The 25,706-nt window shown below is 36.2% G+C and overlaps 2 protein-coding genes across 3 annotated transcripts; one reads left to right on the forward strand and one right to left on the reverse strand.

Moving 5' to 3' along the window:
* Nucleotides 1-4,033: 4,033 nt before the first annotated feature.
* Nucleotides 4,034-10,874, forward strand: LOC137956652 (eukaryotic translation initiation factor 2 subunit gamma-like). Its single transcript, XM_068804223.1, has 9 exons — nucleotides 4,034-4,245; nucleotides 5,307-5,441; nucleotides 6,543-6,604; nucleotides 6,721-6,833; nucleotides 7,002-7,104; nucleotides 9,281-9,508; nucleotides 9,613-9,831; nucleotides 9,964-10,224; nucleotides 10,374-10,874. Exons 2-9 carry the CDS (start codon nucleotides 5,336-5,338, stop codon nucleotides 10,674-10,676), a joined length of 1,395 nt encoding a protein of 464 aa, XP_068660324.1. The 5' UTR covers nucleotides 4,034-4,245; nucleotides 5,307-5,335; the 3' UTR covers nucleotides 10,677-10,874.
* Nucleotides 10,875-11,303: 429 nt separating this feature from the next.
* On the reverse strand, nucleotides 11,304-14,630 carry LOC137955786 (caffeoylshikimate esterase-like). 2 transcript variants are annotated; one of them, XM_068802907.1, is made up of 9 exons: nucleotides 14,536-14,630; nucleotides 14,299-14,384; nucleotides 14,083-14,173; nucleotides 13,939-13,971; nucleotides 12,652-12,798; nucleotides 12,253-12,383; nucleotides 11,987-12,124; nucleotides 11,786-11,884; nucleotides 11,304-11,702 (listed from the first exon to the last, which is right to left on the reverse strand). In XM_068802907.1, exons 2-9 carry the CDS (start codon nucleotides 14,317-14,319, stop codon nucleotides 11,394-11,396), a joined length of 969 nt encoding a protein of 322 aa, XP_068659008.1. In that variant the 5' UTR covers nucleotides 14,320-14,384; nucleotides 14,536-14,630; the 3' UTR covers nucleotides 11,304-11,393. The 2 variants fall into 2 exon arrangements, with proteins under 2 accessions (XP_068659008.1, XP_068659007.1); XM_068802906.1 differs by having other exon boundaries at nucleotides 14,299-14,397.
* Between the last annotated feature and the right edge of the window lie 11,076 nt (nucleotides 14,631-25,706).

Genomic DNA, 25,706 nt, shown 5'->3' on the forward strand with positions numbered 1-25,706 from the left:
AACAAAACTCTTAACCATTTAAATCGCTGTTTAAACAAAGCAAATTGATCCCAAATTTTTAATCTAAATCCCTTTATGTGTAATTTTAATAATAAATAAATTATATGCTTAATTAATATTTTATATTTTTATATTTTATGTTATTTTATATATTTTTATGATTTATATATTATATTTACAAAATTTATTTACTCATTGACCTATTTACCCATGGGAAATTATGTGATTAAAAAAATTTGTATTTTTATTATATTTTTATTATAAAACTAAAAAAACATTCTTATTACTTATAGTTCATTATACAAATAAGCATGTAATAAATAAATTTATGATAACATAGTTTAATGAATATTTTTTTATTGTGAATATAAATTAAATAAAAATGTACTAAGAATTATAAAGTATCTAATTTTTTAATTTAAAATAAAAAAATACCCTTTTCACATAGCTTATACATATGGTTTCTAATAAGTATATAAATTATAAAATGACATGAATAGTCTTTTTACTCATTCTACAATGCATAAATAATAAATAAAATTATGATAACAACACTCAAGTAATATTTTGATGTGTTTCAATAAGTTTTAAAAGCCTAAAATATGGATTTAGTATGTATAGGGGTGGGCACTGGGTTGGGTTTCACATGAAATCTAACCCAGAAAAATTGTCCAGAAGGAGTTCGGATTTCACCTTATGGGTGAAGGCCATGGTGGAAAAAACAAGCCACCATGTTTTAGGTTAGGGATGGATTTCCTCAAACTCAACTGATAGCACAAAGCAGGGATGGGACGGGGATATAGGGGACAAGGTGTGGATGAGGTAGCAATGGGGCAGGGGACAAGGCAGGGCTACTAGACAAAGCAAAATTATAGGTCAAACGTGGTTGAAGGAAAGGAAAATGGGGCAAGGATAGGGTTGGAATTTTTGGGGTTTTTTTTGTGGTTGGTATTGAAAAGCATGTATGCAAGAGTTTTACATAACTCTCGCAGTAAAAAATCTCACAGAGCCATAATTAATATGTTTAGTTGTTATTTATTTAGTTATTTTATGACTTATCTTTTAGTGTTTAAATTTGGGTGTAACTGAGATAAGGGTAGTTCAAGTGTAATTGGATTTTACTAATTTTTTTTATTATAAATAGAAATTCATTGTACTCAAATTACAACAAGTTAGTGAAGTATTTATCTTTTTCATAAATTCAACATGGTATTGGAGTGGGTTTTGTGAGTTGACTCGGTCAACCCACACTGAGATAATGTTATCCTTTTTTTTATCATCTCCAATAATTTAGGTTTGTATTATATATTTTTTTCTTTTTCCTGACTCAGTACCCGTTGTTTTCTTGGCGTTTGCACCTCCGTACTTAACTTCTCATATATTTAAACTATATATTGATGAAAAGATCATAGAGTCTAATTTCCAAGGCAAAACGAAGTTTGGCAATCATAATTTTCTATAAAGAGAAATCGATATTTGAAGCAACAAATGTCAGATTATAAGAGAGGTTTGAGCAGCAATAGAAAACTTTAACTTGTGAGGCATTTTATGCCATTAAGAACAAGACTTTATATGGAGAATTATATGTCAAAAGATAGATCTATTAGTTTATCTTCTTACTGATTAAACTAATTCTCAATCTCAGTTTTTTGGAGGGAGCTATCAATATCGGAAAGGTCAATGGTCAAGTTGGCCAAAGAAGAAATAACACTCATTTCGACCAGATTACAAAGTCTAAAATCTATTGGATAATTTATTTAAAAATAAATATATTTATGAATAAATATTATACTTTAATGAAATTTATCGAAGTCTAGTTTCATAAGGAGAAAAATTCATGTCAATCTGATATATATATATATATATGTGTGTGTGTGTGTGTGTGTGTGTGTGTGTGGAGTTATTCGATTTGGACATAGCAACCAATAAGCTGCAAAATAAAGAAAATAAAGAGGTCATACTAGATTCAAGAACTAAGTTTTTATATTAAACTTGGTATCAAATTAAAACTATTTGAGTTTAGTTTCTTAAGAAACAAACGGTTTGTGATTTTGATCTATATCGTGGGAGATATTGAAATCAAAAGTAATAAAGATCAGTTATGTCAAAAGTCTCTTATTTTTTCTATTTTCCTTCTTATTATCTCTCCATGCATTGGCGTAAATTGAGTTTCTTTTTTTCTTATAATTCTAGTTTTTTAGCAAAATATCTCTTCAAATCAAAGAGTTTTGGTCATAATTAATCACTCCATGATGTGTCTGTTCAAGGTATGCAAAAATTTCCTTTTTTTATGTTGTTTTCAAGTTTTGTGTTTTTGTTACTTGGTTGTGTATCTTACGCATCCTCACCTCCAAAAATTGTGGTCTCCAAAAAATAAAATTTTTACTTAGTCAAATTTATTAAGTTTTTTTGTTATAGTCTCCCCTAGTTTTTTTTTTTTAAAGTCGTATTATAGATTCGTTTGGAAGTATGAGTTTTAAATAGTCACCTTCTTCCGATTAAAATTGTTTTCCTTTAGTACTTCTTTAATTTATTTTATCGTGGTTTTATCACTACAAATCAACGCCTAAACCCACCACTTAAAAGGTATAGGAGCGTGCCCAACATATAGCCTGAGTCAAGTCTTTTATTCTTCAATCAAAATGTAATTTGTGTTTGACCTACCCTTAAAAAGTGAATAGTGTTTTTGTTAAGTGCTAAAGTTGGGCCGTTGTTCTGCCTTTAAAATCGAGAGGGGTGTGTTTCAGACTATGACCATTTTGACTAGTGTATGGAGTTTTACTGTACGACTAGGAGTGATTTTCTTCTCTTACATGGGTCGTTATGTTCTTTTTATTCCCAGTTTGAGGGGTAGAAGTAAAAAAAGTACAAGAAATAGGTATTTTGTTCCACACATTTTAGTATTTTTTATGTGACAAAATATATTCAATAAGGAGGGAAAACAAACGATGAAGATTTAACATCTATGAAAAAAATTTAGCCAATGAAGATTAAAAACTAATAATCTTTTTCATTGCAAGTTGAAGTTAAAAACTCCAGTTTGAGGGGGAGTGTTGAATAACATATATGGAAGAGCCTTACATGACTATCACAAAACCAAAATTAATATGGTGGAGTCTTACAGGAGTCCCATAGGAGAAGCTCTCACAAAAGAGTATGAATTAAAGGTGTTTTAGTTATGCTAATATTCTATTTATATTTAATTGTTCAATTGTTCTACTACTTATCTTTTAGTTTCTACTGATAAGGGTAGTTTAATTATAATTTGATTATACTTGTTTTCTCTATAATAAAATAGAGGTTCATTGTACTCAAATTATAACAAGTTAGTGAAGTATTTATTTTTTTCAAAAATTCAACAATTGGCTTTTGAGGTCAAAGTTTGGGATCAAGACTTCCAATAAATCAACTCGGTCTGCGTTAGGAGTAGAAAAATATTGAGTTTTCAAGATAGAAGCGACAAAAGCAAAAAAAAAAAAACATACTACCATTTGGATTATTGATCATACTTTGTATGCTCTGACCAATCATCCTTGCTATTTTGAAGCACGTCGTCGACTACTATTGCATGAGTCATGGTCGAAGAAGTTTCAAACAATATGTTTAGAAATTCTGATTTTTTGAAAATACTAACATCCCTCTCGAGGGTTTGTCAAATTATCTGTCTTGGTCACAGTCTATCAAGTGATTCCTTATTACCAAGGATCTAGTTGCTCACTTAACCGAACCACATACCCATGGTGGATATCCAATTGAAGTATAGTGGCCTGATGTAATTTATCTTTGATTTTGGTGCCTTCTTATTATTATAAATATACATGGAGGGGGATGATTGGGCACATCACATTAACCTATTTATGTGTTAATAAAAAAATTAATTTTAAATAAACCGTTATTTCAAATTTAGTATTATCTCCCTTCTAATTTCTCATTTCATTTTCATTATTTATTATTATTTTTAATTTTCAAAGAAGTGTTTGTGGAGTGTATAAATTCCTCGATGAGGAATCTGCGTGAAAACTGTGGAAATCGCAACCGCAGATCTTGAGAGCCATTTGAGCTTCGCCCTAAGCAAGAGTGCGGCAGTTGGGGACGGTAACGTTGTCCAGGCGAGTCTGGAGTGAATCTCATCGCTCCCAAAACCCGGAAGAAAACCCATCGGCTGGCAACTACGTTCTAATTGCGTCGCATTTTCTTCTCCTGAAAAAGCTCGAGCAATCTCGAAACCCTAGGCTATAAATTCAAGTAAGTTCGATTGTTTTTACTTCCTGTTCACTCGGTGCTCGGTTCTCTATTTTCTTCTTCCGTGTTGATATTCCTTCTTTAATAGCATTTAAAGATAAATAAGTCTTTCTTTTTTTCGATATATCTGGCGATGTTTTCTGATACTAGTTGTTGATTAATATTTAAAACCAGAATTTCTGACCAACTAGGTACAGAAAGGCACGGAAGTGAAAGATTCTGGACATTTTGGTCTGCTTTGGAGATACTGGGTTGTCTTTATTTTGGCTGTGCTGTTTTTCATTTTGCATTTGTTAGAAAGCACTTGTTGTGAAATCAACACTTCTCCAAATGCTAATATGGTGATTTGTCAAGAGCTAAATCCGCAAGTTCTGACAAAAAAAACTGTCCTGTAATGTTGAGGCTATTATTTCAATAACTGCAGTGTATTTTCTGTCCCGTCAGACAAACAGTTTGGCATGACATTTGTGGGACTTTCATGTAGAACGCCACTGTACAATGTCTGAAAAGGTATCAAAAGGGAATTATTGGAAAATTCTAGGATTAACTGTTGTATAGAAAGTGGTGTTCAATTTTGCTTCAAATACAACAGGTGTGGTGGTACCAGAGGGTTCAGGAGTGGTCTCGAAGTGTTTGACATAGACATTGTAGTGCCCCAGAAAAAAAATCTATTTATCGGTGGATGGAATTGAAAAAGGCTGACTTAATGTTTGTCTGGTATATGTTGAATCTAAAATGGAGAAAAAAAAATTCTTGTAGCTGACCCTAACAGTTCGGACACTTTGATGCTGTATGGTGCTATCTGTCTTAAATAAAGATTTACAATTTTATTGATGCAATTTTAAGTGTACCAACAATTAGGTTTGGTTCCAATGCTTGTGATTTTTGCATGCTGTTATGCTAGATTTTGTTTTTTAGGGGTCGTGCTCGAGTTTTATTCTTTTTACATATAAATCTTCTCTTTTTGAATGAGGACTTGCATGTTAAGCTTATCACCTTCAATTGTTAGAAGATATCATTTGTTGCTTTTCTTTGACTTGGATGTTGTTGCTCCTCCTGTTTAGGATATAAGAGCCCTCAATCTGTTTTCAAGATGTCTCGTAAAGGTTTGATGGAACAGGATCTGAGTAAGCTTGATGTGACAAAGTTACATCCACTGTCTCCTGAGGTTATTTCTCGCCAAGCTACCATCAACATTGGTAATTTCTCCTTTCATCACTTCATTATGGTATACTCCTATGCTGCAACGCCGGTTGTTCATCTATCAGATTTCTTTCCTGTGGAAATAGATGAAACACAAGGCTTGTCAATGTTTATTACTTTTTTCTGTGTCACTCTTTAACTGGATTTTGGGAAATGCTGGTGTTGGCACTATGAATCAGATGCTGGTCATCAATTAAATTGTGCTAGACTGTTTTCTTAAATTGTCCTAAGACTTATTTGAGTGTAAACAGATTTTTTTGAACAGAGTGGTAAACATTTTAGGTACCTATGTTCATTTGGGAATCTAAATATCATTTTTTAATTGCTATACGATGTTTATGAGCAGAATTTTTCTTCTAATTTTGTGATTATCTTTTTGAACTGATTTAATTTGATAACCTAGTTTTTATCTGCCTCAATATACTTCACATGGTATGCTGTTACTTATTATGCTATGCCTGTTACCAGGATAAGGTCAGACAACACACAAGCTGCTCTCTCTCACAAATTTACTTTCCAAGGATTTCATGTTTTACCTGGACATCCTTGATACTATTCTAACAAGGATTGAATTAACTAGAACGACTTATTTCTTGTCATCCGCCAAACAGAAAAATAAAAGCCTTGGTTGATATTAAATAATATATAATTTTGGGTGTTTCAAATATTCTTTTTGGACCAATTTGAGAACCTAGCGTTTTCCTTCCTCTATTTAGTCTTTGATGTTTCAAATATTCTTTTTGGATCAATTTGAGAATGTAGTTTTCCTTAATGTACTCCACTTAGTAGGAAGCTGGTTCTAAGATAACCTACAAGCCGCTCTCTGTTTCTTGAATTCATCTTCCAAATGGGTTCCATGTTTCACTTGGACATTGGTTATATTGTCTAACAAGGTTTCAATTAGCTTAAATAGCATATTTCTATTTCTAGAAATAGCTTTTTTTTTTTTTTTTTTGAACATCATATTTGTTGTTATTCATGAAAATAATAAATAAAAATTTGGATTGATTAGTTTGCTGAAACTTGCATAAAAAAAGTTTGCTCAAACCTGAATTATGCGAATAAGAAACACAATCTTATTCTGACATTTGATGCAGGCACCATTGGTCACGTGGCCCATGGGAAATCAACTGTTGTAAAAGCAATTTCTGGTGTTCAGGTAATTTCTCTTTTGCAGACGTAATTTTTTAAAGTTTCTGTGATAATGATACAGAGAGTTTTGAAAATTTGAAATTTTAAGATGATCCGTTGTGATGTGATATTTTCTTTTGGCAGACAGTTCGTTTCAAGAATGAGCTGGAGCGAAATATTACCATCAAGCTAGGATATGCTAATGCAAAAATATATAAATGTGAAGATGAAAGATGCCCTCGACCTATGTGTTACAAGTATGGTGGTTGCTTTCAAGCATGCTACATGTTTTGTGATCTTGAGGCTCTTCTGATGATTCCTTTGTGCATATATATATATATATATAGATATATATTTTATTATAGGTTCCAAATTCTTTTTTCTCATAGTATAGAATTTCATGAGAAAGTAAAATGTTTTTGCAGGGCATATGGAAGTGGTAAAGAAGATAGTCCACTTTGTGATGTTCCTGGATTTGAGAATGCAAGGATGAAGCTTTTGAGGCATGTTTCCTTTGTTGATTGCCCGGTGAGACCCTCAAGCACTTGTCAATCTCCATTTATAGATTTACTTATTAACTAGAAAAAAGAAATTACTGGTTAACTGCAGTGCTGATTTAAGAAAAATCTGCTCCACAATTTTCTTCCACAATTTTCTTCAATGAGACACTTTCAAAGTAGGAATGCTGGACCTCTATCATAGTTGATGAGTTGACAATGGCAACTGGACATACAAAAGCTACTCTTACTGTATCATAATAACGAGATAGGCATGTGATCCTGGTCTTGTGTTGACAATAGCAGCTGGACATGCAAAAACTACTTTGTATCATAATAATTAGACAGTGATGGGATCTTGGTCTTGTGTTTTCTGTCTCTCCTACTCAATATTGTCATATTTTTAATCTTTTCTTCTGGTTAGAAGTTATAAAATTATGGTGAAAGGTGGGAAGTTGTTTCAGTCATACACAGTAATCAGCCATCATAATAAATTTAATTAAGAGACATTGTCCTAAATAGAAAATTTTGGAAGTCAAAAAGATTAGGTGAGACCAGACCAAGTAGCTTGCCTTCAACAGATGCAGGGTTTGTTGATATACTGTTATAAAATATGGCTTGACAGTCTCCTCGGATCTCTAGCTTCATACTCTCTTTTATCAGGTATGGTAGCCTAAAATATGCTATCATAAAAAAACCTGATATGTTCGGCCACCTGTTCTGGTTCAACCAGTTTGACCTGTTGATGCATTGGTTGAACTTGAAATAGTATGGAGAGATATTTATTAATAAATATTTGTTAAAAAGTTGTTAAAGTACATTTATTTTTTTCAGAAACTTCCATTGTATATATATATTGGTGTGTAGCCAATTGTGAGTTGAATTTCTACAATCTTATATTTGAGTTGTTGTCTTTAATACACATACAGCACTGTGAACAATAAAAAATTCAAAAAGAAATTGTGACGGAGAATTGGAAGTCTAAATCTCGAGGACATCTGTAGATTTTGAAAATTTTACCTTCTGATACAAATCTAGAACGCTTCTGTTAGTCAGAAGGTCAAGGAAAGTAAAGAGTGTTAACACTTACAGTACATACAAAAACTAATCGAATATAAGCTATATTACTTGTGTTTTATGTGGACAGGAGTAGATATAATCACAAATCTATCGTGTAGAGAAACCAAAACAATTTGCTATAATGTAAAAATATGGTTGTCATTAGCAATAATTTGACAAGCTAATGATGTTGAAGTTTTATATACTTTCTGTGGGTGGTTCCATTCAAATAAGAAATAAATTTGATCTGCTTAGGCACTTAAAAATACACTAATGTGGTGTTAAGAATACACAATTTGTCAAATATTATGTAAAATTTTGTCTAAAATTATGTAAAATTTATAAAATGAAAAGTATCTTCATGTGTTGGTTGTTCACTATGTTGTGTACTGACATATACTAAGTAGGAATGTTGTAAATCTTGTTGTATCTGAAATTTTTTTTCTTTTATGAAAAAACAGTTTATTGGTTGTGCAGCATACATCTGAAAATTTCAGATTTTGAAAAGCCAAGCTGCTTGGCAAGGAATCACCTAGTAGGTTTTCTTCCTGAACTGGATTGGGTTGTAAATCACTGCTATTATACGGTTTTTAAACTATCATTTCCTATAAAAACAGAAGTATAATATAACTCAGTTGAGCCTGGACTTTACTTCCTTTTGTTCTTTAAGTGATAAGCTTAAAGAACTAGACTCTTTTTCTTTGGTAACATTGAAGAATAAGACCGCTATTGCATTAGAATTGCAGTCCAGGATGTTATGATTTGATTGAGATATTATCCTGGTTATCAGTGTGAGACCCTTTTCTATCAGGTTGTAGGATTGATACCTAAAGAACATAAGTGCAGAGTTGCAATATGATTGCCTTCCAAAGAAAAGGACCAAAATGTTAAAGGTGTTACACTACATTTTGATTGAACTGGTATGTTTGCAGGAATATTTTTAATCCTGCATTTAGGCCGTCAATCTTATTTACTTCTTACATGCCTGTTTAGGTATATGATTCTGAAAAGAAAAAGAAAAAAAAATGAAGCTTCATATTTGTTTGCTAGTAGTGATTGGATGGTGATTAAGATTTAGGGATGACGCTTTTAATTTTTTGTATATGTTATTTCCCTTCATTATGTGTTATTTTTTGTTTATGTGATAGGGTCATGATATTCTTATGGCTACGATGCTTAATGGTGCTGCTATCATGGATGGAGCATTGCTACTGATTGCTAGTAACGAAAGTTGTCCCCAACCTCAAACTTCTGAGCATCTTGCTGCTATTGAGATTATGCGTCTGCAACATATTATAATTCTGCAAAACAAAATTGATCTTATTCAAGAAAGTGTGGCCATCAACCAACATGAATCAATCCAGAAGTTTATCCAGGTTGGTCTTCAGAATTAAAGCCAAGTGCTCCGTATCTTGTGATTTCATGATTCTCTTGTGTAACCTGCAAAAGTTGTATCTTTCTCTTGCATTTTACCACACAGGGCACAATTGCTGATGGAGCACCAGTAGTACCAATTTCTGCGCAATTGAAATATAACATTGATGTTGTCTGTGAATACCTTGTGAAAAAAATTCCCATTCCTGTGAGGGACTTCACGTCCGCACCAAATATGATAGTTATCCGGTCCTTTGATGTGAATAAGCCTGGATCTGAGGTGGATGAGATAAAGGGTGGTGTCGCTGGCGGAAGCATCCTTAGAGTATGTTATTGTCCCATTACTCTTTACCGGCATGCACATACTTCTGTACACACACCGCATTACACATGTGTATTGATACATTTTGAGTGCATGATTGTTGATGATAATATGTAGGCTGTGATATTTCTGTAGGGTGTGCTGAAGGTGAATCAGAATGTTGAAGTTCGTCCTGGTATTGTTGTCAAAGATGAGAGTGGCAATATCAAGTGCACACCAATTTATTCAAGAATAGTGTCGTTGTATGCAGAGCAGAATGAGCTGCAGTTTGCTGTTCCAGGAGGTCTCATTGGGGTAGGGACTACCATGGATCCTACTCTCACTCGTGCTGATAAGCTGGTGGGGCAGGTCCTCGGGGAGGTTGGATCCCTTCCTGATGTATTTGTGGAGCTTGAGGTAAAGCTACATTTTGCTTTATTATGGCATTTAAAACTCAATTTTAAAAGAATGTACTTAGCTTTCTTTTCACAAGATAGCTTGTGTTTGCATAATCCGTTGACCATGTATCACAGAATAACAGAGACTCGTATGACCTTTTTATTCAGGTCAACTTCTTTCTGCTCAGGCGGCTTATTGGAGTAAGGACCAAGGGGGCGGAGAAGCAAGGGAAAGTATCCAAACTGACGAAGGGAGAGATTCTGATGCTTAACATCGGTTCCATGTCCTCTGGGGCACGTGTTATTGCCGTGAGGAATGATCTTGCTAAGCTGCAACTAACCTCACCAGTGTGCACAAGTCAGGGAGAGAAAGTAGCCCTCAGCAGAAGAGTTGAGAAGCATTGGCGGCTCATTGGGTGGGGTCAGATTCAAGCAGGAGTCACCCTTGACGTACCTCCATGCCCACTGTGAGTTTTTTTTTTTTATAAAACCAAAAAAAGCGAAACTTGTATTAATTGAAGATAGGAGCAGATGTGGGAAGGGAGGAAACTCTTAGGAACAATTTATGTGAGATGGAGAAGAAAACATGAAAGAATACTGATCCTTTCATTTTTTGTATTTTTGACTAAATGAGGTTTTGTTTACGTAGCAGTTTTGATCTTCTCTTAAGTTTAGTGTTGAACTTATGCTCTCTGTTCTTTAGAAGTCATGGGGGTTTCTCTAGGCCTCCAATTTTTACTCTATTGGACTCTCGAGCAAGCACCTTCATCGTGTTGCACAGAAAAACTACCAACCAAACTGTAAATGATTTTTAGCATCGTTTGTCTCTCTCAATTTATCTTTTTACTTTATTCGCACCTTTTCGTAAGAACCGAACTGTGTTTGTGTTAAATGGGTTAAAAGCCCGGACATCCTATGAGAGCCTAATCACCGTATGATATCTGTTAGCTAGTTATTGAGAGTCACAATAGAGGGTGTTCAATAGCAGCCACATTTTATATTCTCAAGAGATCTATTCTGGCCATATTTATACAGACTTTCAAAAGCAATAGAGACTGGCCTTATTTATACAGACTTTCCAGTAATATAACATCCTCCTTTAGAAAAAACAGCTGTCTCTTTTATTTTTACAAAAACCATAGACATATATTCAGAAAATAAGCTCATAAAATTTATACAACGCATGCGCTACATGGCCGAGTGAGGGTGCGGCCCTCTCCAGCAGAGAACGCTCCCCTGCCTGCCGCCGCTGGGCTGCTTCTCATGCGTCGACGAGACAATCGCCCCCGTCGCACGCTTATCTAGCCAGCAGACGATGTCGTAGAAGACAACCTCCACGTTTTCGTCCGGCTCGCCGGAGGTGAGGCCGTGCCACATCCCCGGGTAGAGCTTCATGACCTTGTCACTGCTGCCGGCCGTATTGTATAAGGCGCGGCTCACTTCTGGATCCACCACCTTGTCAGCTCCACCATGTAGTACGATGAACGGAAGCGTCACCTACCAGAAACCCCAGCAGTCACACATGCAGACACATTTGTAATGTGAATTTTGACAAACAGTTGGAGGAGGGATTTAGATACCTCGTGTAAGGAGTCCTCAAGGTTCATACTGGTTCTCAGTACTTCGAGGGCTGTTTTCAATCTGGGTTTGTCCTGATAGATCAGCTTGTTGTTCCGAATCTGCTCATGGCATAAAAGACGAAATTTAAGCCTGATCAAAACCCGATAAGATCGTACTAACCCCAAGAAGGAAAAGGCAGAAGATCGAGATTCCGGACCCACCTCTTCACGTTTAATCGGGTCTTTGAAGGCGGAGTCGATGACGTCCCTAGTTGGGACAATCTTCCATTTGGGTATCAGTTCTTCCATTCTCGTCAAGAGGTTCACCACCACGGGCGGTGGCTTCATCTTCTCCGAAATCTGCATTAGATATAAACACAGGCACTCTTTTGTTTGCTCTTAGTGTTTCATCCGAAGGCGTTTTCTGTTTTTTCTTACTTCAGTAAGTACTTGTTAGTAAAAAGTAAGAGCAATGTAATAGTGGATACCTTGCACATGGGAGCAACCAACACAGCACCATGCCAGAAAGCCGGATCCCTTTTATGAAGTAAGAGTGTCACCGCCCCACCCATTGATTCCCCGTACAGAAACCTCCTCTTTTCCCTGTACTCATCCTTCTCTGAACGACCAAACAACAACAATAATGAGTCGTGAATTAACTGGATGGGACCAAGTAATTATGGGAAGGAGGGCGCTCCAACCGCTGGAAGTCGTACTCAATACCCAAAATGAATACAAAAATTTGATTGGGGACATAAAATAACAATCGAAAGTGACTTACATTCAAGGCAAAACTAACTTTTAGTCAAGGCTTAGAATCAACAACAAAGATCACAAAAAAGGACTTGTTAGAAACAAAGTTAAGGAAGTCACAGCAAACAACTCACCGCAGATGGACTTGAAGTAGTTTTCGCAGTCGTCCACTATATTCTCAAATTTCTTGATGTAACAGCGGGGACCCCTCGAGCGTCCATGCCCTTCGTAGTCCATACCGAAGACCGCGTATCCCGCCTCCGACAGCCTTACCCCGCACTCTGTTTAAAGGTTTTTGTTAAGAGCTGCCAGCAATTTTCATAATCTGTTCACAAAAACGTGGTTCTGCAGTTTGGATGATGTGACATCGACTCTAGGTATTCAAGATCCAAGAAGGGCCAAGCCACTGACCAAGGGGTTTGTTTTAACCGGTCAACAACCTACTTCATTTCATTTTTCTGTTTGATGGTTGAGCAGCCTTTTGACACCGCAATAACCGGTTCGTGGGAGTTCTTCACTGGTTTGTTTGTTGGCCAAACTGAAGTTAAGAAAATAATAATTAAACAACAACAGCAACGATGACCTCATCCTCGATTGAAGTCACTGTTTCAGCTCAGAAATGTAGGTGGTGTCTGGAGTAATTTCATAGTCACGGAGGGGCGAGACGGGGTTCATTGGCAACGGTGAGGGATGGGGAGAAAAGGCTATGCCTTTTGGAAAAAAACGTGAATACCTCTGACGAGAATTTATCTCGTGGTCAGATATTATGGAGAAAAAAGTGCCTAAGTAATAAATAAGGCGAGGACCCATCCGTGGCAACTCAAGGTGCAGTTCCGCTTTTCCGTTATAAAACGTAGCTTCTGACTTCAGAACCCGGTGGTCGGACCAGAGTTACAGTATACAGAGTACAGACTACAGGTCAATTTTTTCTCATAATAATTTAAATCGAAATTCAATGTTATCGGTCATTTCGTCACCAACTGCTAACCACAGTTAGAACTGCTAACCACAGGAAGCATCTGAGAGGACCGAATCTGCGAAAATCCGGTCAAATAGCCAACAATACCGAAACTCTCAAGACGCTAAGTCGACAAGAGACATATACAGTTTAAGAGTATTCGGCAAGAAATAGTCACCGTCGTCTAGAAAGGATAAGCTGAAAATGGATCTGAAAACTCAAAAAAGTGTAAATTGAACTAAATTTGGTTTCCCTTTCAAAATACAACAAAGTTTCGTACCAACAATTACGAAACATAGGGAAACGCAGGAGAGTGATGTTTAAAAAAGGCTGAGAATTAAAAGGAACCACCAAACAGAGTAAAAGGAATTAAATTATTCGAGTCACTGTGATAAATTTCTCACTAACCTGAATTCGAAACGATGCAAAAAAAATAAAAATAAAAAAGTAAGGTAATAATTACCTCTCATGAAGTTGCTGCATTCCATGCCATATCCTGCAAAAGGGCGCAGGCAATAATAAATACCAAGGCTGAAGAAAAAGAGCACAAAATTCAGTAAATAAACGAGGAAGGAATATGGTGGTGTAGAGAGCTCGATCGGTTTACCATGGCAGAGAAAAACGAGAGCTTTTACCGGAGACTCAGGCAACCAGCTGCAAGTGAAAAGCATCAAGCCTCTCGAGTTTCTCGTATAACCCTGCCGTTCACGCAAAAAAGAAAAGAAAAAAAAATAAAAAAAAAGAGAGAATCTCACTCAGATAAAAATTAATTTAGAGATAGAAAATCGTAGAAGATAAGGTTAACGACGTCGCGAAAGATCACCTCATGGTAATACACCGCCATTGTATCGACCTCGAAAAAAGCTTTAAGTCTCAACAATAATCGAAAACAGAACCTACTCAAAAACTCTGCAGCAATGGACTAAAATCAACAAACAGATCATCAGAAAACGCCGAGCGATCCATGATGTCGGAACGCGGTCAAGAAGATATAAATCCAAACTGAGTTACGCCCGAAACAAAGACAGAAAGATGGGCGAGAGGGAACGGGAAGGAGTACCTCGAAGGGGAGAAGGAGTTGAGGAAGGAGCGGATCACAGAAGAAGAAATAAAAAATTCCTACATGGAGAGGAGTGGATCGTTAGCGGAGCCATCTTTTCTTTTATGGACTGGACTTGAAGAAGCATGGCGTGTTGGGTGAAGCTAAAATACGAGAACCGGGGCCCACGCGGATGACGCTCCCGCTTTTACTCTATCCATCGTCCGCGTCAGCACTCAGCCTTTCCGCCATCGGAGATGGAGAGTTTTCTTTTTCTTTTTTATCCTCCTAAAAATTCTTTTACGGAAAACCAATTATTAAAATATAAATATTTCTAGACTATTAAATTCTAGAGTTAATGTGATAATTGGCATTCTAACGTATATTTTTATAATTAATATTAATATAATATTAATTTAAATAATAGAATATATGGAAATATTTATTATAGTTAAAATGGTATATTTTAAATTTTTTGAACTTGATTAAAATAGGATTTATGGTTAGTTCTTGTTAAATTTGGGGCCACTTAGTAAAATTTTTTTCCAGCTAATAAATTCAAAATCTTTGTATCCACTAATCCATGTTGAATTATTTCTTAACATTGTCTGCTCTCTTTTGTGGTACCATGTTAAATTTGGGTCGAACGTCCTATCCTAAAATGACTAACCACTTAGGAAACTTTTTTTCCAGCTAATAAATTCAAGATTTTTGTATCTACTAATCCATATGGGACTATTTCTTAACGGTTCTATTGCTCAAAAGCTCCTGGTTGTGGCCAAATCAAAGGAGACAAAAGGTAAGGCACTTTAAAGAGATTTAATGTGATGAAGACTGTTACCAAGAGAAGAATTCTCAACTCAATAATCATCTTATACACAACCCATGAAAATAATTTAAAATAAAAATCAAATAAAAATTATCTTATTACTAACTAATAATTTCAAAAAAAAATATTAAATCCATTTAATGAAAAACAAAAATAATCAATAAACAAACAATTTGAAGTGATTAAACAAACAAAAACACATTATTATTAAAATCAAACTATTACAGATAAAGAGAACAAAATAGGTAAAGAAGCTTGGTGAAAATCTAGGTGAAAAGGGCTTATAAGGTCAAAATTTTTGGCAAGATTTGGATGAGACCAAACCCCAATCAATGGTCAAGATGAAGGCAATTGTATGAGCCATTGTTAAAAGCTAGTAACAAAATTAAAGTTAGTTAACTAAGAAGAGTTTTTGTGCATCCATTAGAGTAAGCAAGGTTTTACTCAAGAGATGGTGTCTGTTCTTCAATTCTACAGGTTGTTTCTTCTGCTTTGTATCAAGTCTATAATCGCCAACCTGGTGGAATGCCAGTTTCCAGTTTAAACGGCGGAAAGAGTTCTCAATTAATCATTTAGGCGATTCTCCCGTCAAGCTCTAATAATTTTCGGACTTCTTGGGGAAGCTACTATTATTTCTTGTTGATAGAGACGAAAGGGAAGCACTACACTGCTGGAATTCCATCGATGAGATGCCACCGTTTGTTTTCAGAGTTGAGAAGTCTTAGGCCCTGTAATGCATGCGCTCAGTTCCGACATACCTGAGGTAGATCAAACAATATTGGGAAGGCAAGATCTGGCAGTGACGCAGAGTCCGTGGATTCAAGAACTGGGAAGGAGAGATTAGGACTCGCATCAAACCCAGTTCCGACATGACCCTTAGGCCCGAATTTCTTACCGCTCGGACAGAAACAGAAGAAAGAAAGAGCGATTTGTTAAAGGAAAAAAGTTGGTAAACAACAATGACAGAAGATAATTAGCCAAAGAACAAGTGAACGAGATTGAAAAAGCCGGCAAGCATTCGAAAGAACACAATGGTAAAGACATGTTACCCTCGGCCTACAGTCGTTTGGCATCAAGAGGGAGAGAAAGAAGAATCGGGAATGGTAAAGGGCGAACTGAACAGGGTCCATGAGACTCTGAATTTTGGGATGAGCAAGAAGAAGATAACCTCCATGAACGAGCAGAAACAAGAATTTGTAGCTGATGGTCAAGTTTCTCACCAGTGGTTCTCCGTTGCAACAAATGACATGTACTTTGAGAAAATCTTGCGTACGTGATGGGATGGATTCTTGGGCAATGGGCAAAGATCTCCTTTCCCTCTCTCCTCATACACCAGGCGGGCCAAAAAGGAGATGAACAGGCAGCCACCAACGCCGGCTTGTTCACCTCCTTGTTTGCCCTCCCTCACCGTGCACGGAGATTCATTTGCTTGTGTTTTTTTCTTTAGAATTTTAAAATTCCAAATATTATTCAAAATTCAAGTATTTTAGATAATCAGATATTGTAAGCAAACCAGAATTTGTGAAATTCCAGAGAAACACTGGAATTAATTTAGCTCCTTTGTAGAGGCTATTATGGCTACTTAGATCGTACAGTGTGAAATATGAACCCAATTCAGTATTGAATCAAATTTGATTGGCAGTCTACTTTGTTGAGAAGATTGAGAAATCGAAAAGATTGAAGAATCGATAATATTGAAAAATCAAGAAGATATATACTGTAAATTGAAGAGAGATTCTCGTGATTGTTGAAAATCGCTCTTGAGCGTTGTAAATACTTTATAAAGTTTGATATCATTTGAATAGAAACAGTTTTTCGGAAAAGAAAAAAAAAACTTTCCTGATTTTTACATAGTTCTTGAGTTACAGGGTCACCGGGATGTTCATCAAAACAAAGAAGATCACCCCCTCTATCCAGGAGTCTCGATCGGTTGAGGAGCCCCGGGCGGACGTACTGGGTGGACAAAAAAGTCCCAGCGGAGTCGATGCTGTCAGACCACTACATGCTGGAAGTGGCTGCTATCCCCCGACCACTCGCAGTAGACGTTCTCCGAGTCCGGGTTTCCACCCCCATTCAGGCAGCACCTATCGCATCCAAGCGCGTCCACGTTCAGACTGCCGGAGCTGTCAATACTGTCGCAACTTTCACGATTTTCACGAGTACGCGTCGATATGGCGACGGCGGTAGCGTCGGAGACGGCCGCTTCCGGCGCCCGTTCTTCCAACCAGGAGATGATATCGGATGAGATGAGCTCCACGTCCTCGTCCGACTCTCCCGCTACAAGATTGTGCCACATCCCAGGGTATATCTTCAAGGTCTTGTCTCTGCTGCTGGCGCGTTCGTTGAGTTTCCGGGAGACGAGCGGATCAATCACTGCGTCCTGCTCGCCGTGAATGATTAAGAGGGGCATCGTTACCTACGCACAGGACTTGGCCATTAATGATAATTACTGAATTGCAGAAAGTTTTTAATTATGGTTTGTTAATCTCTGGAGAGATTGATTGACAGTTAACCTCGTGCATTATTTCCCAAGCTTGCGCAGCACCTTTCATCAATTCAGTCACCGTTCTCATCCGTAATTTCCCCTGATAAATCATCTTGTTATGTTTTGCCTGCACAATTGAAGGAACAAGTTATCGATCATCAGCAGTCCCGAGCACTGCATGAGAGAAGGAAATAATTAAAAAACCCGCTTGCCTCTTCTCTTTTAACAGGGTCCTTGAAGCCAACGTCGATGGCGCAGTTGGGAACGATCTTCCATTTGGAAAAAATGGTTTCCATTTTACAGATCATATGGATCACTGCAGAGGAAGGAAGCAAGTCCTCCTTGATCTGCACAAAAGCATCATCACTTGCCTCTTTGAGACGAGATGAATTACATTTCAAGATACATGGGAAACCTAAAAACCTACCCGACACATGGGTGCGACGAGAATCGAACCATTCCAGAAGCTGGGATCCCTCCTGTGAAGAAGTAATGCCGTCGCTCCGCCCATGCACTCTCCATACAGATACCTTGGCTTCTTCCGATATGCCTCTTTTTCTGCAATTGATCACAAAGTACATAGGAAGCCGGAAAAAGATCTCGGTCTCTCTCTGAAACCAGAAGAAGTTAAAAAGGGCTTGCTTACTGCAAATAGCCTTGAAGTTGTATTCACAATCATCTACAACATACTCAAACTTCTTGATTTGACCGCGCTGCCCCTGCGATCGACCATGCCCTTCACAATCCAAACCAAACACTGCGTATCCCGTCCCTGCTAGCTTCTTTCCAATATCTGCTTATGACATTTACGAATTTTCAATGCACCATATGGGAGGGAGAGTTCTCCATTACTAATCAAGAATGCAGAACAGCAAACTAGAAACAATTTTAATCGTGCAAGTCCAGCCAAAGGGGAAGTTTCATGTAATTCATTCATTACCTTTCATATAATGGCTGCATTCAAAGGCCCAGGCTGAAAATTCCGCAGGAAGACTTCGTATCAGAAGAGAAACGATACCAGAAAGAAAAAAAATGGGAAAGGAAAATCACTAGCCGGGATTGCGTACCATGGCAAAAGAAAATTAGGCCTTTGACTTCAGAACGCGGCAGCCATCTACAAGATAAAAGACTCAAGCCCCGAGAGTTCTTCGTGAAAGTCTGGGAAACCCATGAAAATTAACAATTCAAGGCTTCAGATTCCGACATAAGGTCGTGAAAAAAGACGTAGAAGCGGATTCCCCAGAGCAGTTCTAGGCCTCTACCCTAATTAATTACCTCTTCGTAGTCCACTGGCTTCGGCATTTCGAATTATTTGCCTCAATCAATCAGCAAACCCAGAGCTAATCTTGAGAACATCAAAGGCAACAGCGATCAAATATCAAACGCGGGATCAAATAAAAAACCTGCAACTCAGTGCACCAAACTCGAAGAAATCGAGAAATACCTGGAAATTCAGTGCGACGGGTCGCGTGCTTGATTGAGGCCTATTATCCCTGAAATGCATGGGAAAAGAAGAGGGCGATGAGTGAAAACAAATAGAACACAGCTGCTCCATGTTTAGTTAAGTTTTGTTCCTGGAATTTCTCTTCGAATGTGTGGGATCATCGATGAATCTCGTTGTCAAAAGTCAAAAAGTTGACCTTTATTGATGGGCCACAGAGAGTACATCCTGAAATAATGGTTTGGCTTTCTTTCCAGGTTTTCTGGTTGACATCGATTGTAGCTACCGGTTTTGCAGGAAGAACACGACTCAGGCTCCTTTTTTTTGCCAAAGCAGCTTCAGTAACAGCTCCTGCAGCAGAAGCGTTCACAAATTCTGGTCTCTCCTCAGCAAACCTGTAACAGTGAATGGTTTTCATGAAAAACCAAATACGTAAAAAGAAGCATGAATCCCTCAAATATTTTAGAGACACAAAAACAAATTGATCAATGAGATATCTTCATGTGTATATGAATATTTTGTTTTGTTGAAGAGCAAATATGGAATAATCTTATATGACTCTCACAATAAAAAGTTTTACATAACCAGAATTATTATGGATGGAAGTCTCGCAAAAAAGTTTCAGTTATAAAATGTTTTAGTTATGTTAGTCTTCTATTTATGTTAAGAACTTATTTTAAGTATTGGACTTTGGGTGTAATTGGGACAACTGTAGTTTAATTGTAATATTGGACTCTACTACTTTCCTCTATTATAAATAGGGACTCATATACTCATATTACACCAGTTTAGTGAAGTTTTTCTTTTTTAAAAAATTTCAACGTTCTCCTTTCCTCTTATTGTTAAAATTTCTATCTTTTTTCTATTCACTAACTCATTCAATGTTTACAGTGGCAGACAAAAATGTGTCAGATTTTATGGATACTCCAGTAAAGATAAAATGCTCTGGGTCACCCTCTTGATCTTAAGGGTGTGTTTGTGTCAGTAAGAAATAACTACAAAATAATGCAAACGAATAAAATTTCGTAGGACCAAAAATTTATGGTTTTTATGCTGGTTTTAGAAGATCGTAATTGTTTATCCCAATTCCTTTTGTACACAAAAAAGTAAAAAGTAAAAAGCAAAATGCCTTTCCTGTTACTCCAATAGGAAGTTATGAAAAAAGAAACAAAAGCTAAAAAGATTAACTGCAAGAATTGTCAAAATAAAATTATTTTTCTTATGGCGGCACAAAAAGTCCTCAAGCTACCATCTCCTATCGGCAAAGACTTCAAAAAATCTCAAATAAAATTTTTAAGAAGCAATACTCCAAAGCTTTGTGTTTTCTGAAACAGGAAAAATCACCTGAATGATGAGGACTTCCGTCCCTCCCCTATCAGAGATGGTGGGAAGTTTGTGCAATCCAACCATAGTCTTTGCATTTTAAGCAAGGTCTATCTCGAGAAAGACAATTCATAAACCATTATATTTTGAGAGCAAATAAATTCTAAAACTGTCATAAAAAAACTAGAATTTAAAGTCAGAAAACCTAACCCAGTCATTCTCCATTCAGTATCTCTGGATAGCAAACATGTGGTAGAGAACATGCAAAGAGTGGTAAAAATGCACAGGGGAGGGAAATGAATGATATCCTTAGTAGAACAAAAGAAAATGACTTACAAAGCAAAGGCAAGACATATATTAAATGCAAATTTTGCGATTTAAATGAGAGAAGAACTATGAAAAAGTTAAGAAAAGAGAATGACAGGGAAAGACAGTGGAGAGAAGTGATTGAGAAATTGAACTGTGTTGGGGGACTTGCACATTCCCCAACCTCAATTTATAATAAGGGTTAAGTACAATTTATAAAAATGCCCTGAAGTGAAAAACCATAATTCTTTATATTTCCTCTTCTATGTGTTATCTTTACATGAAATTTGGTCCATAGATATAGTTGGACATGTAGAACAAGATTACATCAAGAAATATATATATATATAACGAAAAGGTAAAATGACCAAAATACCTCTGTACTTATTTTTCAACACTCCCTCTCAAGTTGGAGAGTATAGTCCTAGCTTGTCGCAGGAATTCAAAAACTTATGCTTTCCCAGTGTTTTAGTTAAGATATCACTGAATTGATTACCAATATGGAGTAGTTACCTCTTTCCTCATTACTACATTACAGATGAAATGATAGTCTACCTCTATATGCTTCTTTCTTCCATGACAGATTGGATTGCTTGCAATGAAGATTACTACTTGGTTCTCACAATACATAGTCATATGATCCTTCTGATCAATGCCTAATTCCTGGATAACAAATTTTGCCCACATTAGCTCATTGGCGATTATTCAGCTTCTTCATTGGATTGAGCAACAACATTCTATTTTTTACTCTTCCAACTGATTAGATTTCCTCCCACAAATACATAGTCTCCAGTGGTTGATTTTCTTTCAAGCTTGGAATCTGCATAGTCAGCATAAGAGAAAACTTCAATCCTCAAGTGATTATTAGGTTTAAAGAGAAGACATTTTCCTTGTGCTCCTTTTAGATATCTCAAGATTCTCTGAGTAGTCTTTAAGTGAATCTTACGTGGATGTTTCATGAACTGACTCACTACACTCACTACAAATGAAACATCTAGTCTAGTAACCATATCATAAATGGCCTTGCCTACTAGTCTTTGATACATTGCTTCTTGCAATTTCAATACCCTATAAATATTTTAGCTAACCCAGATCTTTAGTCCGAAAGTGATTTGCCAAATGGGATTTAACTTTTTCAATGCCTAATCTGTTACTCCCAGACAGGATGATATCATCTACATATACCAATAAGATAATAATTTTAGACGCTCATTTAATAATAAATAATGATTGATCACAGTGGCTTCTATGAAATTCCATAGATATAACCACTTGACTAAAATTTTCAAATCATGTTCTTGGACTATGTTTTAACCCTTAAAGAGTCTTCTTGAGTTGACATACCTTATGTATCTCCCCCAGACCAATATTCCTTGGAAGTTGCTCTATATAGACTTCTTCCTCAAGATCACCATATAAGAAGGCATTTTTAATATCTAGTTAAAACCGAGACCAACTTTGATGGCCTGCAACAAAAATGAGTATGAGAATAGAAGACAAGCGGGCAACTGAAGAAAATGTCTCAAAACATCCACCCCAAATATCTGAGTATACTCTTTGGCAACAAGACGAGCCTCATATTGTTTAATAGATCCATCAAAGTTATATTTAACAGTACAGACCCACCGACGACCAACCACAACAGCACCTAGAGGTAAATCACATAACTCCCAAGTCCCCCTATCAATCAGTGTTTCCATATCAACATCCATGGTTTTCTTCCAATAAGAAGTTAACAAAACATCCTACACTGAAGAAGGAATAGTGCAAGTGGAGAAGGACAAAGCAAACTAGGGGTGGCTTTGAACAGAGCCGGCTCAGTTCGGCTCAGTTCGATTAGTCATTTATCGAGCTCGAGCACCGAAATCGGCTCGTTTACCTTAACGAGCTGAGCTCGACCGAAGCTAGGTTCGGTTCGTCGGCTCGAAATGAGTCGGATCGGCATGAATCTGTAACGGGATCGCGAGCGAGCGGGGGAACGGGAGCGGGAGCGGGAGCGGGAGCGAAGGGGGGGAGAATTTTTCCTCCCCCCTCGTCATCGCCGACCCCTCCCATCGGTTGTTGTCGCCGCCTCTACAGCCGTCGTAGCTGTTCGCCGACGTCTATACCGCCGTCGCAGCTGCTCGCCGGCCGCCTCTGTGTCCATCCGTTCGATTTCTTCCTCTCCTCGCCGTCGCCTCTGTTTCCGTCGCCGCCGCTTCTGTCACCGCCGATTCCGTCGTCGCCGACTCCGTTGTGGCCGTCACCTCCGACGATAAATCCTCCCCGACGCCGTAAGCCCCTTCCCTCCGCGTCGTCTCGGCGGAAAACCAGAACAGGGGAGAAATAATCTCCCCCTTCCTCGCGAGAAGATGATCTCGCATGTGCGATTTCGCACGTGCGAGATCATAAAATAAAATAAAAAACTTTTTCCTCTGGAAAAAATTAAAAATAAATTTGATAGAAATAATTTTCTATAAACTATTAGTGTCTCATGTTTTTTTAAACACTTTTCTAATTGAAATTTTTTACTAAAAATCATATAATTTTCTAAGTAAGATTTTTCGTACCAAGATGGGGTAGAAAACTGTATAGAAAATTTTTGAATAAGTATTTAACAGTTGATGCTGTAATACTTTTAACATGAAACAATTTTCATTGCAAATTTGTGTTTGATATTTTATTTAATTAAAAATTTATCGATAAGTATAATAATATATTAGATTGATTATTAATTTTTATTTATTTCCCTAGAAGAGACAATAAAAGGTTCATTTAACTTTCCTAAGAAAATTTTAAAATATTTCCTGTAATTTTCTAATAAGTCACTAATAGTAATAAGATTTTATTTAAAGGTTTTTTTGGGAATATGTATCATAGGAAAAATATTTTTAGTTTTTCCTAGAATATAATTTTTTACTAGGGGCACTAAGGAGGCCATAATAAATTATGGCCAAATTCAAAAATTACAAAACAAGCTAGACAACAATTGGAGTAAAAAATATTAATATTGGTGCATTTTAATCCATTATTGAAATTCAATCCTGAACCTCCCCTATCATTATATTTTTTAAAAATGTATGCATAATTTTATATATAATTTATTCAAAGTCACCCCTACGTGCGAGATCATAAACAAGGAAAAAAAAAACTCTTTGTCTCTTCCTCATGGCTCTTAAATAAATTGAAAAGATATTTTACTAGAAATACATTTCCAGAGACTATTAGCGGTTTTTTCAATAAATGTTGAAAAAACATTTTTAATAGAAATATAGGGACCATTAGTGCCTCGTATTTTTTCAAAATATTTTTCTAATTATAAATTATTTTTAAAAATCATATAATTTTCTTGCCAAGATGGCTTAGAAAACCATATAGAAAAATTTTGAATAAGTATTTGACAGTTGATGATATAATACTTTGAGCATGAGGCAATTTTCATAGTAATTTTGTGTTTGACATTTTATGTGATTAAAAATTTATCGATAAGTATAATAATATATTAGATTAATTATTAATTTTTTTATTTCCTTAAAAAAGGTAATTAGAGGTCCATTTAATTTTCCTAAGAAAAATTTAAAATATTTCTTGTAATTTTCTAGTAAGTCTGTAATAGTAATAGGATTTTATTTAAAGGATTTATAGTTTTTATTTGGGTGATTGTAAATTGATAGTGATATTTTATTTAATTTTGTTGTGTTTGATTATTGTATGGAGTTTATTTATAATGTTATGCAGTGTGTGGAGTGTTTAGATTATTTTATGGAGTGTATAAACAATTTCATGAAGTGTTTATGGAATGTATAGACAATTTTATGGAGTGTTTATGGAGTGTTTATGCAGGTATTATGTATATTGATTATGCCCAATTTTAAGTAGAGGTCATGCCGAATTTTATACAAGTATTATATATATAGATTATGCTCAATTTTAAGTAGAGGTTATGCCCAATCTTATACACTTATTATATATATAACTTATGCCTAATTTTATGTAAAATGTATGCATAATTTTATATACATTTTATTCGATATATATTTTTTGAAAAGTTTTAAATATATGTTGAGGCTCGAGCTCGATAACAATTTTAGGCTCGAGACGAGGCTCGGCTCGAAGCTCGGCTTGAAATATTTAAATCAAGCTCGACTCGAACATAAGCAAGTTCGGGCTCGGCTCGGCTCGGCTTGAAATATTTAAATCAAGCTCGATTCGAACATAAGCAAGTTCGGGCTCGGCTCGGCTCGGCTCGATGCCACCCCTAAAGCAAACTTACGATAATTATTAGACAAATAATCAAATGAGACAAAATGAGATAGCAGGTGGCGAGTACCTTTGCGAACATCTTTTTGAAGGGCAATAAGAAGGTGAAGATCATTTACCTCAAAATCAGGGGATGATGAAGAATCATGGTTTGGTGTGAGAAGAGGGTATGGATCAAGATGAGATGGTTGTTGTTGGCGCTAATATACTTGCAGTAGTTTCTCAATACGAGCATCACATGAGGTTAAAATACATTCGTCAATTGGAATAGGAATAACCGGACTAAGTACAAAAGGTTTAGGTGGAACTAACTCAGATTTGAAAGGTTAAAAAAATGAAACATAATCGAAGAAAGTAACATTTGCCGACACAAATATGTTTTTCATATATAGACAATAACATTTGTACCTTTTTCGTGTCTAAAAATATCCTAAAAATATACATTTAGCAGATCGTGTAAACAATTTATCCTTGGAAGGATCAAAGATATGTACAAAACATACATACCCAAACACACGAGGAAATACAATAAACATAGTTGGTATATGTAAAACAATCTAAATAGGAAT

Source organism: Aristolochia californica, unplaced genomic scaffold (assembly GCF_029961685.1).
Source record: "Aristolochia californica isolate CCGP_79_NKW_82.1479 unplaced genomic scaffold, dmAriCali1.0.hap1 SCAF_2, whole genome shotgun sequence".
NCBI lineage: Eukaryota > Viridiplantae > Streptophyta > Magnoliopsida > Piperales > Aristolochiaceae > Aristolochia > Aristolochia californica.